Source organism: Acipenser ruthenus, chromosome 4 (genome assembly GCF_902713425.1).
Source record: "Acipenser ruthenus chromosome 4, fAciRut3.2 maternal haplotype, whole genome shotgun sequence".
NCBI classification, from domain to species: Eukaryota; Metazoa; Chordata; class Actinopteri; order Acipenseriformes; family Acipenseridae; genus Acipenser; species Acipenser ruthenus.
Genome location: NC_081192.1, coordinates 78,474,652 through 78,501,759, shown reverse-complemented (window position 1 = coordinate 78,501,759; position 27,108 = coordinate 78,474,652). Strand labels below are relative to the sequence as shown.

Below are 27,108 nucleotides of genomic sequence, written 5' to 3'. Positions count from 1 at the left end.
ATATGATCGGTGTATTGACTTGGTAATGTTATATTCAAAAGCCTAAATGTTTTCTTATTTTTTTTAAAAAGGTTTTATTATTTATTGAATATTACAAAATAAATAAATATCCAACTATGTCAAAACATAAATAATTTTATTTGGTGTATAATGCAGATGACTTTCGAAGTGACATGTGCCAGAGGTACACACATCTCCAAAAGCCACCAAAGGCTACTAGCCCTTTTCTACAAATAAAAGCTGCTATTTATGATTATTTTCTAGCTGCATTCTTGTCTCTTGAATCGTGTGTCAATAGCATTGACATATTGCCACATGGGTGCCTATACTGCCCACTAGAACATAAGTAATTGTTACATCATAATGTTTTGGTTTTTTTTTTTGTACAATAGGCTTTTTATTTATACAGTACCCCTTACACCTGGTTATGTTATTGCACATAATTGTTACATTTAAATATTGACATCCTATGAACACAAAATACACTACAAAACCTAACCCTAACCCAATACCTAACCATTAAGATTCATCCGATGCCGTGAAACAGTTTCTGGTGGTTATTCCTTTGTGCTGCGAGCGACTGCGTCTCTAAACGTAACAAACAGGTTTCCATGGTTTGGAGTAACTACTGTTGGGAGGCCTGTAGTTTCATTGCCAAAACAGTAAAGACATTGTGGGAACCAAAAGCCAACACCGAATCAATCAGGCAGGAGCTGCCTTCCCGTACAGGAACTTTACAGGCACGACTCGTATTTTCACTGCTTCCCGGACTTGAGGTATGAAGACATGGCGGTAAAAACGAGACTGCAAACCTACCGAGAACACACCCAGCTGCAGGATAACTTCGCTGATAAGGCTAGAAGTCCAACCGCAGCTCGCAACAGCAGCAGACTTTCATCAAAAAGAGGAGTCAGGGACAACAAACAAGTTTCCAGCATCAACAACTTGATACAAAATAGCAAATTTGCTGCGAGCATCAAGAGCAAACTGGGCCTGAGTCCGTATGCTGTCATTAAAATAGGAATCACTCTGATTATAGGTATACATAACAGTAGATTGCAGTTGTGCTGTTTATGGCTATAACAAAACACCGTACTGTTAGACACTAATTTCTAGTATGTCAAAGAAAAAAACAACGTGTAGTAGAATGACATTTTCTTCAACGTTGTTTGAAACATTAGTAACACGTCATTTGGATCTTAAAAGCCATAGCGAGAAAGTGGAAATTAATTAGGATTACTATCGGCAATTTAATGTATCTTTTCGGAGAATTGTTGTACGTGTGTCCACCAGTATATCACGTTAAAAAAAAAAAAGTTATAATTTCGCGGCAATTAATATGACAAATTATAGTAGTACTTGTTTTTTTTGCATACTTTTGCTGAAGAGTTATATTCTTGAAATAAAACCAATTATTTGTAAAGTCAGGGAAGTTGGACTTGTGTGTGGATACGTGGCCAAAAACACAGCAGTTTGAATTTTAATGTTTTCTAGATTTGCTTTACAGTGTTCCTTCGTGAATTTGTGCGAGTTACAATACCCATTCACTAATTCACTATCCTCAAAATACATCCAACTCTACCTAGCTTGCAGACACATTTTATAATGTCAGTGTATACAAGCTACACATTACTTTTGTAATTGTTAATTTTGTAATCTTAAACATTCAGTTTTTCTTTCAGCTGCTGTAGTTGGAATTTTACATTGGTGAGTAATAACGTTTACTTGTATACAGTAGTCGGCAGACAGAGTGATAGTAGTTAGCTTCAGGCTGAATTTCTTCCTGTCGTGTATATTATGTGTATGTATATAGATAGATATATATATCGTTTTTTAATGTTTACTAATATATGATGAACTGTTAATCCCAAGTGTGATAAAATGTATTAAGGATATTCGTCAGCATGAGTTATGAGGGTATTCAAATCTAAGACATTATGGAGGTGCTTGTACATACCATATGTACCATAGGTCACTTACTGTATCTCTTCATGTATGCTCTGGATGTAAGTTATGGCGGTCTACCATTTTAGGGGGATAGACCGTGATGGATTGTACTTCATTTAACCTATTTTCTAAACTTTTCTCTTTTTTTTTTTTTTTTCAGGTACCATATTTCTAGTCTTTTTGAAAATGACAGACACTTTTCTCACCTTTCAACCCTGGAAAAGGAGATGGCTTTTCGTACAGAAATGGTAAGCAATTAAGTAGTGCCCCCCTTTTTTTGCAAGGTTCTGCACAAATTTGAAAATTGCCATAATTGACAACTATTTTGATGTATTTGTACAGGGATGAAAGAACCAGTATTCAAATTTGAGTAGCTTCTTTTTTAACTGCTTGCCTTAGAAAGATGAAACTTAGGCATTTGGAACAAAAAGGATTGAGCAAACTGTATGTAGCTAAATAGAGGTAATTGTTACCTTTGGCGCTACAGAAACATGCTAGGAAGGAGCTGGCAATAGACAGGCTTTTCTCCTGGTCCCCCCTTGTCATCTCATTGTACTGCCAGATGGTAAGGTGTTTGTGCCCCACGTGTTTCTATATTATTGTGAGGCACTGTAGCTTTAAATTAATTTCACTGCACATTTATTACAGTACCTTTTAGAGTGTTCTGTATATATTAAAGCTCACTAGAATGGGACTGTTGTTCTTTGCCAAAGGCAAGGGCGCAAATGAAAGTCAAGGTCAACTACCACACGATAGAGCCTTCATCAAGAGGGCACTATCGCTATTAGTAAACTATTTTCCTCGTTTTCTTTAAAAAAAAATAAAAACAGATTAAAACCTAGATTTACCTTGAACTTGTAATGATTCATTGGGTACCCTTCCGCTGAGAGAGGTTTTAGAAAAAAAATAGTCCCAAAAATATTCATAAAGGATCACAAATAATTAATCAAAATTAAATTTATTAAACAAATAACATTTTTTACTTGTCAGAGCTGCTTATAGTTTAACTGGACAGTGCCATGTATCTGAATGGAGCAATATTACTGAATTACCTGTGTTGGTTCGCTGTTGTTGAAATATGCTGTCTGAGCGCCAGCCGAGCTCGCAGGCTATGATTGTCTGACTTTGCAGTTGCAGGTACAGGATTGGTTGCATTCGTCAGTGCAAAGTATTGATTGACTGGCTTTGTTGGATAATAAAAATTAATTTGGATCAGTTGTGTCTGTATAGTATTTGCTGTCCAATAGATGTGAACTGAGCTTTCATTTTGATGTTTTGCAGGCATCTAGTGTCCCATTAGAGGCTCACTATAGCTGGAAACTAATTGGCTGTTGATACTGAATATCATTTCAAATCTTTGGCTGGGAAGCATAGGCTGTCAATCATTATATATATATATATATATATATATATATATATATATATATATATATATATATATATATACACATATACAGTACAAGAGGAAACCCTAGATTTGTCCTTGTCGTTTTGTTGCTTGCCTATCAATGGGTGACCTCTATTCCCACTGTCTGGCTAGTCTGTGACAGGCCTTTTTGGGTTTCCCCAGCCAATTATTATTATTATTTATTTATTTCTTAGCAGACGCCCTTATCCAGGGCGCAGGGGCCAATGTAGGTTTCCCTGTGGGCCGCCAGCCAAGACCGTCAACTTGACGTACATCAGATTCTAACCAATATTCGATGCAGTAGTGCTTTATTAGGTGAGCTACTGGTGACACCTCATAACTAGGGACCTACCTAAATCGCGATTTCGCGGATTTCGTGGAAATCGTGAAATTGAGGGGTCACCGCGAAATTCACCTCTTAGGGGCCAATGCATACAAACAAATACAGAGAGGAAAAAAAAAGAAAACTTGTTTAAATGAACTACTGCACAATGCAAGTGACGCAAACTACGTATCTTCCTTCTGTAGATACCCCATTTTTTATTCCTTCGCCGTCCCGTGTGCATTTATCACATAAGCAAAGAATAAACAAACAGAAAATGGCCACAAGTAACATTTACAAAATAAATTCTTCAAAGCAGTTAACGTTCTTGTTTACTATTCAAATGACAAAGTTTTAATCAGCCTATCGGTGTGTCTTTACTGCTTTTAAGTGCTCTGTACTGTGCAGTAGGGGGTGGGACAAAGTTGGTGCTGCATTGTTTTGATTTAGGTTGCTAAAATCTAGTTTTCAGCACTGGAGGTAAAATAGTAGAAATGGACGACAAAGAAAGCAAACTATATTTCGGCTGATGATCGTTTCAAGATATTTCCCAAATAAACTACATGCAGACTGAGGTAATTGTTTTCCATATCTTAATGTGTATTTGGAGAAAATACGATCAATCACTATTTAGCTTCAGAATCACACATTAAACAAAAGGCTACTACAGAGGCTGCTGAACAGAACGTAAAACAAACAGCTTTCAGAAACCAAACTGGAAAGTCAGCCCAGACAAGAAGTATTCCTGTCTGCAAGTTAAATCAGTATTAAAACGATCCAGCACAGCCACCTCGCTTCAACCTGCTGCTTACAGTTGGAATTTTCGACCTGAATAGCCACGTCTTCTTTGTTTTGACTCGGTACTAATAAAATAAATTATTGGATGGGACAAATAACATGACAACGAACGTGCTGCATACATTGACTTTATTAAAGTATGCCAGGTGCCCGCTCTTGTGTAACCGAGTTTTTGGGCTGTTTCTAATCGATTTCCACATCTGTATTACTTGGCAAAGCTTTGCCTTAACTTCCAACCAATTCAGTGGATGCAGACGTGCAGTCTCAATGTATGGGCAAGTCAACTGCAGGGGGATGCTGCATACTCGCCTTTAACAAATGCCAGCACTGTTTTAGTAAGGAAGCAAGTACCACTATTTTTAGACTTTATAGTGTTCTGAAATACTGTCTACTTAGGTTTATTTAATGTTTAAACATGTCCGCGAAATGTCAGCTAAATCCTAATTTTATTCCGCAACATACCCGTGAAAAATACGTAAATTTACCGCTATTTAAGTAGACCCCTACTCATAACCCTTATGACACAGTAGTCCTGTTCCTTAAACTTGTATTTACTTGGTCATTTGGCTAGAAGTTAGCAAACCTTGAACAACTATTACAATTATGTACCATACCATATAATACCATTTCCATTTATAAAGCATCCTTCAAGAACATACGTGCCAGGGCAGTTTGCAGGCTGACAACTTAACAAAGCTCTGTACACATTTGTTTGGTTAGCAGTGGTGAAAAATGTACCACAATTTTAGCATTACCCAGCACCTTTTCACATTACAATATTTGATTTTTTTTTTCTTTTTTTTTTCTTAATTCTGTTTGACTGGTTTGCATTGTAATGCATTTTGTTGCTGTGTTTCTGCTTAAGGCATATTGAAGCCTGTCTGTGTTCTCTTAGGAGGTGTTCCTATACAAGGAGACTACTGTAATACTATATATATATATATATTCTCTTTTAATGTGGGGCATGGATGTTGCTGATTTACCTTAAACTATGCTACTTTATTTTTTTTCAGGGGCTTTACTATTCATATTTCAAGACAATTATTGAGGCTCCCTCATTTTTTAATGGATTATATATGGTGATGAATGACAGGTTAACAGAGCACCCTCTTGTTATTAACACTCTGAAGAGGTTTAATCTGTACCCTGAGGTAAGTCATTTTTGCAGTAGCTTGTATCTCAGTAGTTGTTTGATATTCTAACTGTGTGGTGTCATTTGGATCATGGCTTAGGCTGTATTCTTTTCGTGGTTATCAAAGATTTCACGATTTCTATATGAAATGTACCCATTGCTGTGTAACATGTAGTTCACTGTGAAAATTCAATTTCTGAAAGAACAGTGTAAATATACATATTTTTATCACTTAAAAATAAATACAACACACATTTGCCTTATTGATGCACTACCTGTTACACTGCATTTAGGAACAGCCAGTATAGTTTGTTTTCGGTAAATGATAGATTACACTGCATAAAGACACCAGCTACATCAGAGGTCGGACATTTTTCTGCTATAGATCTCTGTCTAGTAGAAGAAGACATTTCACGTATCTGTTGTTATTTTTACATTCTACTTCAGTTTTTGTTTTGTTTGGTAATTCTTAAAGTCTTTTAAAAGGTAGACATAAAAATCTAAATATTCTACAATTTAGCATTGAGGCTACTGTTTTTCAGTTAAGCATTTACATATTTAGGAACATTTGTTATATAATAACTAGAGAAAATGATCCATTTTGAATGTGACAGCGCCGTTTTTTCTGCTTTAATAAATTAGACTGGGGAAATAAGCAATTTTTTACCGTGAAAAAAATACAGCCCTAGTCATTGCTATAGTATGGAGCAAGTGGATCCAACCAAGTAGAAAGATTATAGCCTCACATGACTATTTAGACTTTCATCTAAATTCACAGTTGCTGCAGAAATGCTAAGGGACTGAATATCCAAGCAACAAAACCAAGAACCAAGTAAAACCGATGTATGTGTAGGTGTGGGGAATATTGGGTGGGAGGGGGTTAAAATCCTCCCTGCAAAAACACATTAAATGATTAATCAGGCTCCAGTCACAGGTGTATTTAAAGGGTGATCACACAGGTGTTAGGGAGAATGTGTTGGTGTTGGTGAAGTTGCAGATATGTGTTTTGTATTCCGTGCTGTCCCGTCTGTTTGTTTACATTTACGTGTGTTTTGTTAAACCTGTTTATTTTGGCCACCATGCCTTTTGTTTTGTTTGTTATTTGTATTTATTATTAAAGTGCGCGTTTAAAACCGTCGCTTTCTTGTCGCTGAGTCTCCTTCCTGGTCGAAACAGCTTGCCAGTGATGCTACCCTATCACATGTGGTGTGAGTAGCGGGATAGCGCCCTTAGAGACTCAGAACAGGAACTGCAGGTTTAAAAATATATATATATATATGTATAAAAAATAAAAGAAAATGAAGAAGGGGAGGAGTGGCCGGTCCCAGAGGCAAGCAAGGGAGGTGATGCCTGCCCAAGTGCCAGAGGAGGAGGGCAGCGGGAGACACCTACATCATCGGCCTCAAGCTGGTGCCTCATCTGTGGGGAGTGGGGAGTGGGGACACTTTGTGCTCAACTGCCCCCTCCCAAAGGAGGAAAAAGAGGAACAGCTTCCGGCTCGAGTGCCCAAGGAAGGGAGGAGTGGCCTTCCCAGAGGCGAGCCAAGGAGCCGGTACCATCTCCAGCGCCAAAAAGGGAGAGCACCTGGTACACCTACCTCAGCGCTCTCGAGGCCAGGGGTTTGTGCCTCATCTGCAGGGAGTTGGTGCACTTTGTGCTAAACTGTCCACACCAAGAAGAGGAGTGCCCAGCGCCACAGCTACTTCTGGGATTCCCCGCACGGCTGCCAGCGTTGCCACTGCCGGTGTGCCCCGCACTGATGTCAGCATTGCCGCAAGAGTTCTGCAAAGACTGTAAAAACAGCTCAGTAAATTATTGAACCTAGAGCCCAGCAGTATAACATATTTGGCTGGCCAGTAACTCTTAGCTGTCCATTAATTAATTTGACTTCAAATTAAAAACAGTCTACAGTACAACATATGTGAGGTACTCTTTGCACTGTATTCTGTTGTGTGGAATCTCTTACATTTGCAGATAATGCTAGGCTTTTTTGGTTTTGTAAAATTATTGCACATATACATGATAGATCCAGTAAATACTTTTTTTTTCTTGTTAGGGTGTTGATAGATCCAGTAAATATTTTTTTTTCTTGTTAGGGTGTGTTATTGGAGACTTTTCCAAGTGAAGTTGGCTAAAGAGAACAGTAGTTCTGCCTGCCTCTTGCCTATGTCCCTCGCAAACACATTGTTTGAGTTCAACCGAGTTGCTTTCTATTGACATTTATCTCACGTTTGTATTTATTTGAAGCACATGTGAATGATTAAGAGGAAAGCCTCCTCTGCCAATTTTCTGTGTTCTCTCTTCCTACAGGTGGTCCTAGCCAGCTGGTACAGGATTTACACAGCAGTAATGGGATTCTTAGGAATTGCAACCAAAATGTGCTGGGCTGTCAACAGGGGAGACGGATTAAAACCCATTGAAAGCTGTGAAGGCAAGTAAACATGCTGCAGTTTTTCTTCAGTTTTAGGTTAGGCATTTGGGGCTTCTAACCAATAAAACATGTGAAAGTCCATTTAAAGGACTGCTAACCAGTATTTTATTTTCTTTTATTAAATTGCATTATTACCGTCTTTTTTTTTTTTTTTTTAATAGAGCACCACTTGGGTTTTATTTTTTAAAAACATGTTTATATATAAGTTTTTATTACTCGCACCACTCTCATGCTTGACCTAATTGAATTGGTTTGTTAATTGTTGTACGTTTAAATGGACCAACTAAATTCACTTATTAACCTAATATGAATAAGGACAAGGGCGATATATCAAGCATGTGCTGTAGGTCACGTAGTCTGATTGCATTTACAGTAGATCGTTAGTGATTTTGAATTACAACATGAATTCATTAGATTCCAGGAAGTATGTATAATGTGGTCTTTGCGTTACCTGTATCTTCCAAACAGAAGTATAAAAAAAAGCAATAATATAAAAAGTAATATTTAATAAAAATGTTGATGTCCCCAAATAGACCAATTGACCAATTTCCAAAAAAATAGCTTATTTTGGTTCTCTTTTCAATGCATCACATGGTCACTACAATGCATATCGCAATACATAAGGGACACTTAAATAAAGCTAACTGTGCAAACTGACAGTTAAAACCATTTTCTCATTCTGGATTAGCCATATTCTGTCTCAATATATATATAACCATTCTAACAAGCGTAATACTAAAAAGTGATGCTAAGAATGTCAAAATAGACAAACTGTAAAATTAGCTGATACCTTATATATAATACCTTGAGTGAAACATGGTATGGTAGTATGGTGGTATTATCCCCAGAAGGAAAGATGCTTTTCTTTAAGCATCTCTGCTATAAATTCGATGTAATTGTATTGACATTATAATTTCTTCTAACTTTCCTTTTATTCATTAGGTTTGGGAGACCCAGCTTACTTTTATGTCACATTTGTGTTCATACTAAATGGGCTGATGCTGAGTTTGTTTTTTATCTATGGGACATATTTAAGGTAAGAAAATGCTGGTGTTTTAATTTTTTTTTTTGGCATGGACATCCAGATTGAATGGAAGGTAGTTTGTTTTAGTTTTTTTAATGGGAAAGTGGTGAAGTCAACGTGAATTGAGTAACCATTTCCAGTGTTTTCCAGTGTTTATTGGCTATACACAGATTTCATTTTCTTTGCGAGTGTTTTATCGTTTATCGGTTAAAAAATCAGAAGCCCTAAGTATACATTAACAAGGTGTTATTCAAGGCTCTGTGAACTGGAGGTTCCTTGTACAAAAGGTGTGAGTCGTTTCTATTGTTTCTAGCTAACAAAATAATTTCATAAATCTGTTGTGCACTTCTATTCTTTTTAAAGGTCTCACATGCGAAGCACATTATAGCAAACTTATTTTCATTAAATTACTGGGTTTAAGAAATCTTTGTTTGCAAGCCATATTTTCAGGTAGTCTTGCACTTCCTTGGTCATTTCACTAGGAAGAGTGACATTTTCCTTTGTAGCAAGTTAGTGTTACCCGTCTTCTTCTCTGAAAATATTGAATACCAAGTAGAACTGCTAACCATTTTACAGGTATAAAAAAGTAGGTCACCATCTAAACAAATGTCCATGCATCATTTTTGCAATATCAGCCAAGTTGTTTCCAAAATATTGGTCTGCCCGTCAGATATCCGAAGTAGGCTATATATATGTATGCAATAAGGCCTGACAGGTCGTCTGTATACGTTGAATATACAGACGCCTCGGGGAGTTGTGCAGAAGTCTTTTTGTGTTTTCCTTCAGTGTTTACAAACCACTAGAGATACATTATTTGAAGTGACAAAGTCGGGGTGAGGCAGCGCAGTGATTTAGAATATGTAACAAGACTCCAACTGTCCATATCCATCCAATATACGGACAGCTGGAACCTTGCTCAACCAGTCACACTGCTGTTTCACATTCCATTGCCCTGGATTGATTTATATATATATATATATATATATATATATATATATATATATATATATATATAATTTTGAATCTCAGCCCCACACTGAGGGATTGGGAGGTCGTCACATTGCTTGGATGGAGGAGACAGAACTCAGGAGCAAGAACTATGTAAAATGTGTTGTCCAAATTAACATTAGTATGTATTTTCCTTGTCTTTCCAACCAGCGGAAGCAGACTTGGCGGCTTGGTCACAGTGTTGTGTTTCTTTTATAATCATGGTGAGGTAAGTCTTCACTAGTTTGTATGTTCACTAGTTTGTTCCGAGGGTGTTTGTGTTTGCTAACATTTCTGTGTACCTTTTTGTGATGTGGCTTACCTTGAGTCAGAATCAGAGTGTATTGCAAAACATCTAAGTTTGTGGATGGGAGATTTTTGGAAAATGCCGTTTGGCCCGAAGATTGAAAGCATAGAGCCTCTGTTACCGAGGTAGTTTCGATGTTGGAAAAGTGCGTTTCTCTTGGATTTACATGATTTTCACTGGACTTGGAGGGCTCTGAAGGGGTTTCTTTATCAAGTACACACTAGAGAATTGTGGAGATGTGTTGCTGTTTGACAGCTTGTGCTGGGACAGCTGTTGCTGGTATTATTGAGCATGTATTTCCCATATGACACGGCCGCGTGGTATGGGAAATATCAACTGGATGAGTCCATTGAAACAACTGCTCACCAGTTAATATTTAAACAATACTACACAACAGGGTGTGTGTTATCATGAGATATCACCGCGCCTTGGGTACGTTGTGAGGCACAAGACGAAGTTGAGTGCTTTCAACCACCCAAGAAGTGGTGGTATCTCATGATAACACACAGATCCTGCAGTGTATTATTGCTATTATTAAATGGGTTTATGAGTGTGGTGTTGGTAAATAAAGAAGACTTAAAAAATGTTTTTAATAATTTGTATTTGAGTAACCTTCCACTGAGAGAAAGTAGCCCCACATTAAATAAAATTGTTATCTTAATAAAACATTTGATTTTAAACCGTTTTGTATAATATTTATAAATATTTTTTGGGACTTCAATAATAGTTTCTTGTTTAGGCTTTGTTGATATTTAACTAGATGTTGCCATTCTTTGTTTCAACATGTATTTATGGGCTTTGTCCAGTAGATGGAGCTGCTGCTGCTGCTATTGTGACATTTTGTTTTTAAGTCAATGTCAATGTTCTCTTCAGTTAGCCAGACACAGAAAACTTTGTCTGGCACTTGGTGTTTTCCTCGGTTGTATTAATTTCTAGGTTTTCTAAATCTGCTTCATTTACCTCAGTATGGTGAGGTGTTGACATTTTCTTTTTCAATGTTTTCAGCTGCGGAACTTTTTTAGTTACTCAGGGATTGCTGTCATACTGACTGATTCGAGTTGTTTTGTTTACCCAGGCATACAGTTACAGTTGGCGTATTGATTTTGTTTACTGTGATGAGGCCACTTCGGAGAAAGAAGTTCTGCACTGTTGTGTTATCACCAGATATCTAATGGCTAGGGAGAAGGTCTCAGCCAATCAGAATATAGTATTTTCGCAAATTGTTTCTACCCATGTAATGATAACTTTTACTGAACAGTTAAGAAAAACCTGACATAACAAAATACATTAGGCTATCCTTATTTGTATAATAAAAGTTATTATTGCATATTGAACCATGTCCCGTGTCCTAAATATTTATATCCTTGGCATTCACTCTCTCGTATATCTTTTTTTACTTAGAGTACACGAGTCATGTGGACACCTCCCCTGCGTGAGAGTTTTTCTTACCCGTTCCTTGTGCTTCAGATGCTGCTTTTAACATACATCCTCAGGTATGGTACCCGGAGGTGAAGTTCTATTACAAATACATGGGTTTTATGAGAGTTATCCTAACCATGTTTTCTTTATATTTAAACATTTAAATTATTATTATTATTATTTATTTTTTTAGGAGTTCAAGAGCAGGAAAAGCTGCCTTTGTTGCCCTCGGTGTTTCTAATGTCTTTTTCATGCTTCCTTGGCAGTTTGCTCAGTTTGTTTTACTTACTCAGGTAAGAGGCTTTGCAGAACATGTACTATGAATGTGACTGCTTTAAAACACAACAATGAATGCTTGTAAGATATATATATATATATATATATATATATATATATATATATATATATATATATAATCTTGTAGAATAAATTACTATAATTTGGGTACATTTTTCATATTTGGTATTTTAATGTGGTCTTTAAGCATTCAATTGTGTTTTTCTTGGCCTCTGCTTCAATTAATCATGTTATTTGTATTTTCAGATTGCATCCTTATTTGCTGCTCATATTGTGGGTTATCTGGGCTATGTAAAGCTACGGTCACTCTTATATGTCCACATGGTAGTATTTATTTTTATTTTTTTCATTATGGTGTGTGTGTCTGTGTGTGTAATGGGGAGGAAATGTATCATGCTCATTTTCCCTGGGTTTTATATTTATGTAGTCACTAGTGACTAATCCTTTCTATAAACTTTAGTCACTGGAGAAATTCAGTTGGTCATTTAATCAAGAACCTTTAATTCATCTCAGATTGACTTCATTAAAGATGGATTTTTTTTTGTTAAATCTGCAGAACACTGTTAAGGAATAGAAAGAAAAAAAAAACACAATATTGTAAACATCAGTCCGGGTACAGTTCCAGAAGGAGGAGTTCTAATATGCATGCATAGAGAACCAATGTTATGATGGGAGACTACATTTGGGGGCTGATTCGTGAAAGTGATTTACAGTATAATCGTAAATCTCGAAAAACTACTCGCTTCTAAATCTTTTGTAGTCATTTTTGTATTACTTTAGTATAAATACATGTTAATTTGGATTCATATGTTGTTTTTTCCTGACTTTATGTGAACGAAAAGACACAAATTCGCCCGTTTTCTCATTGGAAATAGGTAAATTTCAAAATATCACTGTCCTGGTCACAAAAGCAAAGTTTGTGGGGAATAATAGCCATTTTCTATACTTTTGAGGCATAAGCAATTAGGAAATAACACTTACTACCCAGGAACCAAAAAAAAAAAAAAAATTGTTACACGGTGTAATTAGATGCCCAAAGTCTGAATGCAGTCTGTTCTTCTTTGGAAGTTAAAAGGCAGCCCGCATAGCTGGTAGCATGGCACCTTTTTCTTTCCTGAACGTATTGCTGACGACACACGCTCTCTATATGGTCGCATTGCTTGTGCTTCTGTAGCAGCAACGTGATCTTTTGTACGGCTGTGTTGCGTCAAGTTAACCTTCATGAAATCCCGGCAGCCTTTCATAAAGGCATTATTTTTATTTGCTGCAATGCAATAACTGCAGTTCATTAGCAAATTCTTATCTTAATGTTTCTCTTTCAGATGTCCCTGTTGGTTTGCTTTGTCTTGATGTTTGGAAATGGCATGTTGTTAACATCCTTTTATGCATCGTCGCTGGTAACAATTTGGGTAAGTTGGGGAATTTATTATTATTTTTTTTATATATATATAAATACAGTGCCTTGATTGACTTATGGTCACTGCACAGCATGTCAGTTTCTAAATCCAAATTTTACATGCTGTAAAAATAACAGCAATGGAACAGATCTGGTGTGCAATGAGAGAAGCAACACAATACTGTATATTTTGTACAATCAATGATGTCACTTTATTCGACTGCTGGCAACATGGTGCATTGACAACAGCTGTATCCATGGAGATCAATGTGAAATCGTCAGTTTTATCACAACTTGCTGACCAACAATCAATAAAAACATATGGAGGGTGGGTTACTGTGTGTAAAAGAGAGGAGGATAAATTCTGCAAAGGTGGAGGATGGAGAGAAAAGTACATGAGAGATGATCTGCACTCAGTCGTTTAGTAGCTTGTTGCCTAACGATGGAGAATAATAATAAATAAAAAAAATAATAATAAAATAATAATAAAAATGATTGCTGCCGTCACATGCTGTATAGAAAAACAACTCGAGATACAATAGTTATATTATTAATTGACCTATATACTTGAACAACAAAGAATGATCCATGTTTAACATGTAGTTGAAACCACCGCTCAATCAATGTGTTTAGAATTTTAAAAATATATATTACCTATTTCTTTTTTTCTTTTGTTTTTTTCAGGGAATCATTGCAATTAGAACACAAATTTCACAGTTCTGCAAAACAGCAGTTTTGACATGTGTAAGTGATGGCACGTACCTTTTTATATACATAAAATGCTTAATTTATATACATTTGTAATCCTTTCATGTATTCTAATTATTTGTATCTTTATTCGCAGGTTGCTCAAGGTGTTGGTTGGTTTATATCTACAATTTTGTTAAAATTCTTGAGTTCTGTCATTCTCGGAGTTAGCGATGATGTAAGTTGAATAGCACATGAAAGATTTATTATTATTATTATTATTAGTAGTATTCCTGAACTGTACCCTCACTTGGATCTCAGTGAAGAATATCAGATTTGTTTTAACCTTTACTTCCTTTTTTTTTTTTTTTTAAACCCAGGCCCACATAAGCAATTTAATAAAATCGAAGTTTACAAGTTATAAAGATTTTGATACACTGATGTACACCTGTGCTGCCGAATTTGACTTCATGGAAAAAGAGGTAAATATTTTTAGAGAAATGTATTCTAATCTATAATTTCCAATATAGGTTTTACAGTAAAACATTCTTCTGTTTGATTTCAGACTCCTGTGAAATATTTAAAAACGCTGCTTGTGCCTGTGATTCTCTGTGTGTCTGTGATAATTATAGAAAAGGTGAGTCTCTCTGTTTTACTTTTGAAACGCAGAAATAAATGATTTTTACTCTGTAGATCAGAAAATAGGTTTGTTGTAAGGTTTGTATTGCTATGTTACAGATTCATGAAACACAATTATTTTGCAGTGCATCTGTGCTGTAGCAGTTAATAGTAAAAAACCTTGATTTTCTGTGCATGGTAAGCATATTGGGGATTGCTTTGTATTTCAGAAGCATAGCCACTCCCTAAACAGTTAAACAACACTAAACCGAAGACATTTGCCATTTAAAAGCTATTTGTTTGTTTTTTTTCTTCTTCAGACTGTGACAGAGGTTTGGGGGGTGTTAAGAATGAGTGACAGTAAAGCAGATGGCAGTGAACACACCCTTTCCAAAAAGTAAGCTCTTCTGTTTTGAAAGAATTGATTTTGTTTACTGCCAGATCTAGAGAAGTTTATTTGATGCGATTTTGACAATCTTGTGAGTTGCTGTAATAGAAAAAGGATCACTTAAGTAAAGTGTTTTTAGAAGATTATCGGATTCAAACAGTAAAAGTTTCAAATAAGGTTTTCTGACCATATGAAGATTGAAGATCACATGGCACTCATTGGAATAAACATTGAAAGTAACGGCGCACCCCAACAAAGGATGTGAGTCTCCAAAGTGTTACAGAACACACTGCAGTGTTTACAAAAAGTGCATTACTTTACTTTTGCTCTAGCCTATGTTGTCCGTATCGCAGCAATGTATTTTCAGATTCAAACCTTTATTTAACCAGGTAAAGACATTGAGAACAAGTTCTCATTTAAAATGCCGACCTGGCCAAGAGGCAACATAAATACAACAAACAACAATACATAGACAGTTAAGAGACATTACAGCAATATGAAATCAATAAAAAAAAATTAAAAAACTAATAAAATCAGTGTCTGCTTTGACAAGCACATGAAACAGGGAAAAGAGCTTCAAGTCTAGAAAAGAAAGCACCCTCTGAGATAAAACCAGGGAGTTTAAGCCTTGATTGTAACTCATTCCAATCGTGAGCAGCTGCATATTGGAATGAGGTATGCCCAACAGCAGTAAAAACACGAGGAACAATTAAATTAATCAAATTGCTGAATCGAAGGGTGTAATAGGAGACCGATATAGTCAACAATTTGTTTAATTAGAGGGGCGATTTCCCGATTATGGTTTTATAAATGAGTCTGTACCAATGACATAGTCGACGTGTTTGAAGTGAGGGCCAGCCAACCAAAGTGTAGAGATCACAGTGATGAGAGCTTTTCACTGATTTGATAATTTTTATTCGCACGTCAGTACATTCAGGATTATGTTTAAAAAATACAGCTCTGTGATATGGACAGCACTGGGTACAGTGTGTTGTGCTTATTGTAAACACTGCAAGGTGTAAAACTTGGATTCACTTGAAATGTTTAGTATGCAGTACCGTAAAACAACTATTCCTAAAAGGCAATAAGGAACCACAAAACAATGTATATGCAAACTCTGACATCCGAACAGCCTCTTGGTATCCTGTCTTGTTGAGTGGTGTGTTCTTCTGCCCTGTTGTCCTAGAAAATGTACAGGTAAAGGGCATGAATTATATTATTTTAGGCTATTTCCTGATTTATCCAAAAAATGTTTACAGAAGGGGTCAAGTTACAGAAAGTTCACCCATATGAATGTGTCTTGTTCAGCTGAACATTTCATGTTGAGAAATGCTCTGGTCTAATTAAAAAAAAAAAAAAAAAAAAACGTCAAGAATGGAAACTACTGTATGTAAGTGTGTTGTGATGGTAGTAGCCATACTTTTTTACTGTAATTTTTGGAACACTGGCTCAGTCATGTCCGTAAAGCAATTTCATTGCACTGATGTGTAGCATTAGCTGGTGGTGCTTTTTATGTGTGTGTGCATTGTTTATTTTGTTAATAGATTGTAATGATTCCTTCCATTCAGGACAGCATATTTTGCAAACGGAGAGGTAAGGATTAACTTTTTTTTTTTGTGACAATTTTGGCATATCTATTTTGCTAAATAAAATAACCCAGACACGCAGCCTTTTGATCCAGTTAAAATAACTGTCAGTGACTAGTAGCAGGCCACTATTCACGTATTAAATGATATCTTAGAAGTGAGATGGTTTTGCTTTGACTACAGCATTTTTGTAACTATTATATTGAGGATCCTAAGCATTACCATTTTAATTAATAGCTGTCTTGTGTTTTCTTTTTACAGATGGTTTACCATGTTTTGCAGTTAACAGCATTTACAGTGCTTGCAGTCCTAATCATGAGATTAAAGCTTTTTCTTACTCCTCATATGTGCATTATGGCATCATTGATATGTTCAAGGCAGGTAAGAAAATATGTATTTTTATTTTATTGACCCCACCCCCCAGTTCAAATTCATCAGAAATACCACTAATGTGTGTGTGTATGTGAGCTGATTACTACGGTGGCCCTGAAGTGCAAAACACATGCAAATAAAATAATACAAATAAAAACTGTGCTGCTCATGGTCTTTACTATTTTTAACTTGTCGTATCAGTGAAGCACAGTATTTCTGCGTTTTTCAGTATAAATGCTCTGGTAAACATACATAGTCATCATACTTTCACGTTTTTTGTTTATTACCACGACTGCATTTTATTAACAGTAATAGCGGCTGGTTGAATATGTGTTCAGTGTTTAATACATTTCTTACAATAGAAAAATGAAGGAAAACACAACACAAGTGCAAAGTGACAAAGTTATACAGAGTCCCTTTTTCATTTTTAGTTAGTAATTATAGTTTTATCTTGAGGTTAATGTTTTTGATACTGTAAACACTTTAAATGGCACATAATTATGCTGAGGTGGGAAGTAAATAGTAACGTGATAAACATTTACAGTGCAGACTATTTTGTATTATTTATAATGACTTTTCCCTATAGAAAGCACCTTTCCAAAGATTCCTAAATACTACCTTTTAATTTTTTGCACCCAAAGACATGTAATTAAGTTTTAAGAATGAAGCCTACTGTTTGGTTTTCTGTCTCAGTTGTGTATTAAATAAACTGGAGAAAAAAGAAATGTATTGACCAGAATTCTGCCTTTTATTGCAACTGTGGTACCATTCAGTGAGTGAAAATTGTAAAGGGTACTTTAACTGAAACCTCCTGGCAGAAGGGGTACAGTTTCAAAAAAAGGTTGAAAACCCCTGGTCTACTTGATACATTTTGTAATACAGAATTATCACAAAATGCAAGAGACAAAGCTTGTACTTGCATAAAGTTCAGTTAATGGCTGCTTTTACAACAGAAAAAAATAGCCATGCCTTTGTCTCACTGCCAAACTTATTTTCCAGATTATACAATATAGATAACATTACTATCATGGAAAAACTACCAATTTCGTTTTTTTTTTTTAAAAAAAAAAGCAATTTTAAGCAGTATTTCTACGGATAAATGGTATAGTGCATATTTCATACCACTGAACAACATCTTGCAGCTCACTGTTGCTTGCTTCACTGTCTATAGACAGGAAATTTGTTTACCTGTTTTATCCTCAACAGGATAAAACAGGTAAACAAATCTCTGTTTTGTTTGGTTTATTTATATTCATGTTATTTTTACCAACATTCAGACCAATCCATGCCATAACACAACCCAATAACCAATGCTTACTCTCTTTTGAACCATCTTCTTCGCAAATAGTGCCAAAATGTTGTTAAAAATAGAAATAAAACTATAATATGCAGAATGGGCAAGGTATTTGCTTGATCCCACAAATGCAGCGGTACCCTAAATGTTATCCATGTTCTAGAAATTAAACAAACCATTCAGACAGTTGGGTCAGATTGATGAAACCTGATCCATTTTACTAATCAGTTTCACAATGGTAGTTTTATATGAAACTAAAAAATAAGTTATTTTTGTCTTAAATAAATGAATCGTCAAAACTAAAATAATCATAATCTTTATCATCTACTCTGTCTATAGTGTATCTGACTTTTAGCTTGTTACTTGTTTTGTTCCAGCTGTTTGGGTGGATAAAATGGAAATACAATCACCATGGTATGGTGTTGGTGATCATAGTGGTCATGTCTGTTCAAGGGTTTGCTAACCTGAGAAATCAGTGGAGCATCATAGGAGAGTTCAGTAACATCCCACAGGAGGAGCTTTTAGAGTGGATCAAAGCCAACACCAAACCAGGTGAGTGCTTAGAATGGAATGTCCATCAACCAGGCACTGCTACACATAGTGGTAATGCTGCATTTACACTTACAACTTGGACCTCAGCTAGCTTAGAGTCGATCAGATTAGACTTGAGCCCAGACCTCAGCCGGCTTTGGCTCAGTATGCGCACGCATAGCCCCTGAACTGTAGTGTGCGTCATATTGACCACCCTTGTATGAAGACATTTACTCTCCTCGAAACAGACATGGAAATGTTTAAATTACTTGTGTGTTTCTACATCAAGGTGGTAGTTCCGTGCTAATTTAAGATTAAATTTTGCCATCAGAAATGGAGCGAAGCATTGAAAACTTGCATTCCGGACATTTAAAGAAACGGGTGTTATTGTACACATTTACAAGTCTGACAACTCTTATATGTAAACAATAACTCCTGTTTATTTTCTTACCCATGAAAAAGACTTGTTCATTTCAATAGCTAAAAAGGAACATCTGCGACTTTCAATTGTGTACATTCTCCCCCTGAAGTTTATTTACCATATACTAACAACAGATCGTGGGACTAGGGATGGGTCAGTGTAGTCGATTACATGAAAGTAAAAAAAAAATATTCGAATAGCATATTACATATTTGAGTACACGAAAAAAGCCTTATATATTAGCTACTGGTAGAAGCAAACACGTCTTCTTTTTTTTAAAATGCTGATGCTTGAGAAGTGTTAAGTCATTCTTAAACCCTAAGTCAGACGTTGTTATGTCTGTTGCACCAACCAACAATTTAGCCTAGCTTAGCTACATCCAACGTTAATATTCTACGTCTGGAGTTCATGTGAATGAGATTTGCATATTAAACGTAAGGACCCTAATTAATTATGCAATGCTTATAACAACAAAATTCTACAGTAAACGTATTCTGTTTGAAATTGTTGTCAGTTTTGTTGCCTTGTTTTCAGCTAATGTTAACAGATCCCCGCTTGAGTTTTCCTGTAATGACTGCACACAGCAGTGCTGCTGAGCAGTCATGAAACAACTTGAGGGAGCGTGGCGAACTTTAAATTTGTAAACTGAAATAAAATAATGTAAGGAAGCCAAACTTTGATAACATTGAAATTTAGAAATCTAATTTAACTTTATGATGAATAGAAAGACATACTAAATGCTAAGCAGAACAACACAGTGACTAATAAGAAAAAGCAAGATATTTGTAAAGGAGTTATTTTTAATGCTGGGCTGCAGTTCAATGTAAAACATCTACTGTACTGTTCACTTTCTGTGAAGATAGTAATGTTAACATTTGCACTGACCATTAAAAGTACAACCAGGTATGTTTATTGTTTTGAATTATTTATAGGTTATTGAATAAACAAAATAACTTGACTTAGATTCATCCGATGTCAGTACTGGCTAGTTGTAATTAGTAGTAATGTTATTTTTACATTAAACTATTTTAATGTTGTAATGTATTTTCTATGGTTTTGGCCAGGTTATAATATTTACACTATTAAGATTATTTTATGAATTATTTTATTTGTTAGAATTAAACAGATGTACAATATTTAGGTTGCTATATGATGTGTTATTTTATTCTGAATACAGCAAAAAATGATTATTTGCTACTCTGCTTTGTACTGTGCAGCATTAAGCTACTGTAGCTTTAATTGGAAAAGATATGCGCTGTGATGTTGCTGCTCAACTGTGTCTTGGTACAAGTTTCATTGAGTTCTATATTTTAATTCAGTAAACAAAAGGAAGAATCTGTGCCTCAGGAAATAGAGTATTGAATGAAGAAGTCGCATGTTGGACATTGTTTGTACACTTCATAAACCTGGCCGGCTCCTTTGAAGAATAAATTAAACTTTACCGGCTTGCACTATTACATACCTAATTATTGTACACGATCCGCTGCAGTAATTATTGTAGATTTTTTTAATTCATTTTGGAAACTGGCAAAATGTTCACTCGCTTAACAATATCAGTTAAGATCTCCTAGGATACTAAACCCGCCTCAGATGCCCATATCTACCAATTAGTGAGGAGAGCCCACAATGGTTATTGGCTGCTATTAAGTGGACAGGATTTATTGATTGACAGTTTTCTTTTTGAAATTGAGACAAGCTTATAATCACATCAGGAACCTGGACTGATACACATAACTTAATTTGATTTAAGTGCAGGGTAAAAGTACACAAAATAGACAGTTTTCACGGTGAAAAATGAATTTCACGGTCTGTGTCACGTTTTTCACAGCCATGAAATAGGTAGAGCCTTAGTAATGTACTGTATAAGTGTAAGCGAATCCACATGGGTGAAACGCTTCTCTGAGCACTCCAGTATGTAGATTGATTAGGCCTATACATGTATGAAAGAGATATTCTATATATCTTGGTTGCGATGTGGGCAGTAAGTCCATTAATAATAAATCCACATACATGTATGAAAGAGATATTCTACATATTCAGGTATGGAGACGCAAAATACAATTATCAACCAGAGTTCTCACTGTCGAAAGTTCAGTTGTAGGAAAGGGTAGGCTACCTCTAATGTACTGTTTGGAAAAATGACAATACAGTTGTATTCACTGAAGATAATGCAAAGTCATGTAAAGTGTTTATTAAAATATGACAGCAAAAAGTGAAATGCATCTCTGCAGCCGCGGCACACCGGAAGGGACTGCTGCTTTCGCTGGCAGAAGCTGGGCCACGTAATTCATAAATTGTAACCAACAGCAAATTTTTTTTAAAAAAAAGAGAGATTGAATTATTTCCATGTGAATAGGTCATAATGTTAATGTAGTTTTCAAACTTTTTTTTTTCTCTCCATTGGACAGTGGGGTTGATTTTTATTTCTGTATTTCTTTTTCTTAATTTACTGTTAATTTAAATGTGTCTTAAAACATTGGGATTTGTTTGAATGTGTTTTTATACTATGCTCTATAAAAATAGGACTTATTGTTTCTTTAAACTGTTACTATTTTTAAAGCATTTTAACTCGAATGATCGATAATCGTCATTAGAATTTGCACGATAATCTATGTCAATGTCAGGGTTCGATTTACAACACTAGTAGGAGAGACAGGTACAATATTATATAAAAGAATACAGAACCACCTATCTTACATAAGAAGTAAAAAGTAAATGAACGAATAGTTCAGCACTTTACAAAAAAATGAACATACCATGAAATACCTACAAACGTGTAGTTTTGGGAGAAATAATACTAGATAATGTACAATACATAAGAATAAAGGAAAATAAATGGATACATAGATTCAATACCATGATACCTGAAGGTTTAAATAGAAAGGAATAGTAGATTGTTACATCATTAACTATGTAGTAAATGTCATTACTAATAGATTTAAATAGAAATAAGTGAGTGTGGTTACCATGGCATCAAAAGCCTGTAAGTACCTCCACTGTTTGTTTTGAAACACACTTTCCCTTTGCAGATGATGTTTTTGCTGGTGCCATGCCAACAATGGCAAGTGTTAAGTTGTCAGCAGAGAGACCTGTTGTGAACCATCCACATTATGAAGATGCTAGGCTGAGGTTAGTTTTTGGGTCCTCGTTCAAAATATGGACTGATCCTTCCTTCCTGTCTGTCTGTCTAAATGGTAAACTGAACAACTTTATCATAGACTTGTATAGACTTTTCTGATTTCATTTGGTTATTATTTGAAAAACTGTATTGCTGTAGTCTGACATGAGATGTATTTACTGATGTCAAAGTAGATGTGTAACTCTGGTTGCGTTTTGATTTTCTTCATTTCTTCAGAGCAACAACAAGACTGGTGTATTCCATGTACAGCCGCAAAACAGCAGAGGAAGTCAAATGGAATTTAATGAAACTTCAAGTGGATTATTTTGTCCTCGAAGATTCTTGGTGCACAAGACGGAGCAGGTAACATAGAGCTCCCCTGCAAATACATTTCTGTTTACTTGTTGTGGGTTTTGTTTTCTAATGATCTTCAATTGTTATAGATCTTTAGAGAACTACTTGTCCAGTTGTGATGACATTCACAGGGAACAGGGATATCTGAATCGGGGGTATAATGGAGGCCTATCTGTATGCATACACTGGGTGAAGATCATAAGGGTCTATTTTTTCATGCTACTCATAGTTCTGTTTTAGTATTTCTGAACCACTTAAGAGAACTAAACAGTTAAGAATTTCTCAAAATTCCAGTACATCTTACCCTGTGTAAATAGATGTGTATAGATGCCATCCTGTGCATAAGGTGGTGATCAAGTTAAAAAAAAACAGCAATGTATTTTTTTGTTAATTAACAGTTCATGAATACAGTTTGTTGTTTTTGTGGTTTGAAATACATTAATATGTTGTGTGTGAAGTGTCTGTTATCCCTCACTGGGGATGAATTACCTTGCGAAGGGGATGTATTGGAGGTTGCAGTACATCTGTCTGGAGAACCGCTTATTCAATTGTCATGAAACTTGGTATTAAGATTGATTGAGAATACTGTTGATATATGTCATGGTCATCATCTTTCATTATACTGATAGCTTTCATTTTGAATTCACAGCCGTGGTGGCGGATGTACAGTGCCTATAGAAAGTCTACACCCCCTTTCATATTTTTCACGTTTTGTTGCCTTATAGCCTGGAATTAAAATAGTTTTTTTTCATTGATCTGCACATCCTACCCCACAACTTCCAAGTGAAAAAAATATTCTAGAAATTTGTAGAAAATTAATTAAAAATAAATACTGAAATAGCTTGGATGGATAAGTGTCCACCCCCCTTGTAATAGCAATCCTAAATTAGCTCAGGTGTAATCGCCTTCAAATCACACACCAAGTTAAGTGGCCGCCACCTGTGTTAAATTGTAGTGATTCACATGATTTCAGGATAAATTCAGCAGTTCCTCTAGGTTTCCTCTGCGGGGTAGTGCATTTCAAAGCAAAGACTCAATAATGAGCACCAAGGAGCTTTCAAAAGAACTCCGGGAAAGCCCACCTTGAATCCCGTTTGAAGTGTGCAAAAAAACACTCAGTTGTTGAAAGGCACAGATCAGGGAATGGGTATAAAAAAAATATCAAAGGCCTTGAATATCCCTTGGAGCACGGTCAAGACGATTATTAAGAAGTGTAAGGTGTATGGCACCACCAAAACCCTGCCTAGATCAGGCCGTCCCTCCAAACTGGATGACCGAGCAAGGATACTGATCAGAGAGGCTACCAAGAGGTCAATGGCAACTTTGCAAGAGCTACAGACTTTAATGGCCAAGACTGGTCAAAGTGTGCATGTGACAACAATATCCCAAGCACTCCACAAATCTGACCTGTATTTTACTCAAGAAAGCCCACCTTGAATCCCGTTTGAAGTATGCAAAAAAACACTCAGGAGATTCTGTAGCCATGTGGCAAAAAGTTTTGTGGTCTGACGAAACTAAAATGGAACTTATTGGCCCAAATTCAAAGCGTTATGTTTGGCACAAATCTAACACAGCGCATCACCCAAAGAACACCATCCCTACTGTGAAGCATGGTGGTGGCAGCATCATGTTATGGGGATGTTTCTCATCGGCAGTGACTGGGACACTTGTCAGGATAGAAGGGAAAATGAATGGAGCAAAGTACAGAGAAGTCCTTGAGGAAAACCTGCTGCCCTCTGCAAGAAAGCTGAAACTGGGACGGAAGTTCACCTTTCAGCGTGACAACAACCCAAAGCACACAGCCAAATCTACACTGGAGTGGCTAAGGAACAAAAAGGTAAATGTCCTTGAGTGGCCCAGTCAGAGCCCCGACCTAAATCCAATCGAAATGTTGTGGCATGACTTGAAGATTGCTGTCCATCAACGCTCCCCAAGGAACCTGACAGAGCTTGAACAGTTTTGTAAAGAAGAATGGTCAAATATTGCCAAATCTGGGTGTGCAAAGTTGGTAGAGACCTATCCCAACAGACTCACAGCTGTAATTGCTACCAAAGGTGCTTCCACCAAGTATTAATTCAGGGGGGTGGAGACTTATCCAATAATGATCTTTCAGTTTTGTATTTTTAAAATATAATCTTTTTCTCAATAAAAACGTTTTTCCCCTTAACAGTGTGGAGTATGGTGTGTAGGAAAGTGGGAAAAAAACCATTTAAATGCATGAAACTCTGAGGCACTAACACAATAAAATGTGAAAAAAGTTCAAGAGGGTGTAGACTTTCTATAGGCACTGTATATTCCTGACATACTTGTTAGAACATAAATTATTTGGGACAGTTTGAACCACCCAAACTGCACATGGTGATATCTGTTATAACAAAAAGAGACACTCTGTGCACACTGTATTAACTTGATTACAGTTGTTGCTGGGATGTTTATCACAGACATACTTGCTCAATGATGTATACATTAAGTAGCATTATATGTATGTAAAAAATAAATAAATAAACAGAAAATGGCTGGTAAAACTTGCAACCTTTCTGAAGATGTGTTCTTTTACTTTGCAGGCCTGCTTGTAGCTTACCAGAGATATGGGATGTTGAGGACCCTTACCATGCTGGCAAGACCCCCATATGTACATTGTTAGCTGTTAATCCCCATCCTCATTTTGTGAAAGTGTTTGAAAACAATGTTTACAGTATCTTAAAGCTTACCAAAGATAGGTAAACAAGTGTACTTTGTGACAGCTAATAAGATCTTCCGATTATAAACACCTTCACTGTTGTAGCCTAGTGTGTGTTATTTTACAGGCAGACACCTCTGTTGTAATCATTTGGAACCAGGGTCACAAGTCCATGTTGGTACCCAGTATTCAACCTGTGCTTTTTTAAAAAAAATCTGAACTGTGTAGGTATTTTTAGTATGTTGTATTAGGCAAGTTAATCAGGGAATTACAGTTGAGTTCAATTAAAAAGATTAACTGACTTTACATTATTATTCTTATGTATTTTTTTTAAGATCTGGTCAGTCTGGTCACCATGACTGACTCTTTTATGGTTCAGAGTCACTCCTTTGTGACAAGTATAGTAATTCTTCCAGAGGCCTGTCAGATTACAGAACAAAAGGAAGCTTGGTGCAAATACTGCAAAACTGAGAAACTAGAAAACAAATTTATACACAGGAATGACTTGCTCCCTTAATGCCTATTTAAATTTGTTTTAAGACTAATCTTTACATATTTTAATTACTTGTTTGTGTTTGTTTTTTAACAGTGTTTAAACCTACCATAGGATTGACTTAAGTACCACTTCGATGTGCTGACAGAGAAAGCACAGTATAAATTATTGAATGTGTTTTTTGTTTTTTTTTGTTTCGTGTTTTGGGGTCATTTCTATTTCCAAATACTCTAGCCAGTTGAGAGACAACCTTTGAAATGTCGGGGGCTCCCGAGTGGCGCATCCAGTAAAGGCGCTCCACGTGGAGTGCAGGATATGCCCTATAGTCTGGACATCGCGAGTTCGAGTCCAGGCTATTCCTTTGCCAACCGAGGACGGGAGCTTCCAGGGGGCGGCGCTCAAATTGCCGAGCGTCGCCCAGGGTTGTCCTCAGCTCACCGCGCACCAGCGACCCCTGTAGTCTCCTCCGACGCTGTAGCTCTTGGGTGGCTGCATGGTGAGTCTGCAGTGTGAAAAAAAGCGGTCGGCTGATGGCACACGCTTCGGAGGACAGCGTGTGTTCATCTTCACCTAAAAATAATTGGCCATTCCAAATTGGGGAGAAAATAGTAATAAAAAATAATTGGCAACGACAAAATTAAAAAAAAAAAAAAAAAAAAAAAAAAAAAAAAAACCTTTGAAATGTCAAACATAAGTCAACTGTTTTTAAGATGTTTTGGGAATTTCTCTGTTTTCCACGCCTTCCTTTTTAAAATCCAGGTGTACTTATGATGACCCAGATTTAAACATTAACTAGTAAATTGATGCGTTGGTATTTTGCTGAGTAAAAATAAGGGGATGTGGCTTCCTTCAGTTATGTCTCAGATCTAGTTTAGTTATTATTTTCTGGTTTGTATTTTTGTACACCTCAAGTTGTTACCATATGTGCAGGAGGAACCCATGCAGTTAATGCACTGTAATAAAGTGCAGGGTGCCAAAATGTTTAATCTCTTCGTTTAGGGCAAAGTGAGCACTAACAACTAAAATTGTATGCATAGAATATTACCATTTGTGTTGTTTATACTTAAACCCATGTGCAAAAGGGTTATGCAAATACAG

The 27,108-nt window shown here is 36.2% G+C and overlaps 1 protein-coding gene across 1 annotated transcript; it reads left to right on the top strand.

Moving 5' to 3' along the window:
- Positions 1-544: 544 nt before the first annotated feature.
- Positions 545-26,704, top strand: LOC117399918 (probable C-mannosyltransferase DPY19L1). The gene is made up of 22 exons (XM_033999372.2): positions 545-1,039; positions 1,683-1,707; positions 2,108-2,195; positions 5,489-5,626; positions 7,918-8,038; positions 8,981-9,074; positions 10,221-10,278; positions 11,758-11,849; positions 11,969-12,068; positions 12,319-12,396; positions 13,395-13,481; positions 14,153-14,212; positions 14,313-14,393; positions 14,536-14,637; positions 14,721-14,792; positions 15,094-15,170; positions 16,730-16,754; positions 17,009-17,128; positions 18,791-18,965; positions 22,395-22,494; positions 22,721-22,846; positions 25,402-26,704. The coding sequence occupies exons 1-22, from the start codon at positions 787-789 to the stop codon at positions 25,559-25,561; spliced, it is 2,232 nt and encodes a 743-aa protein (XP_033855263.1). The 5' UTR covers positions 545-786; the 3' UTR covers positions 25,562-26,704.
- Positions 26,705-27,108: the final 404 nt, after the last annotated feature.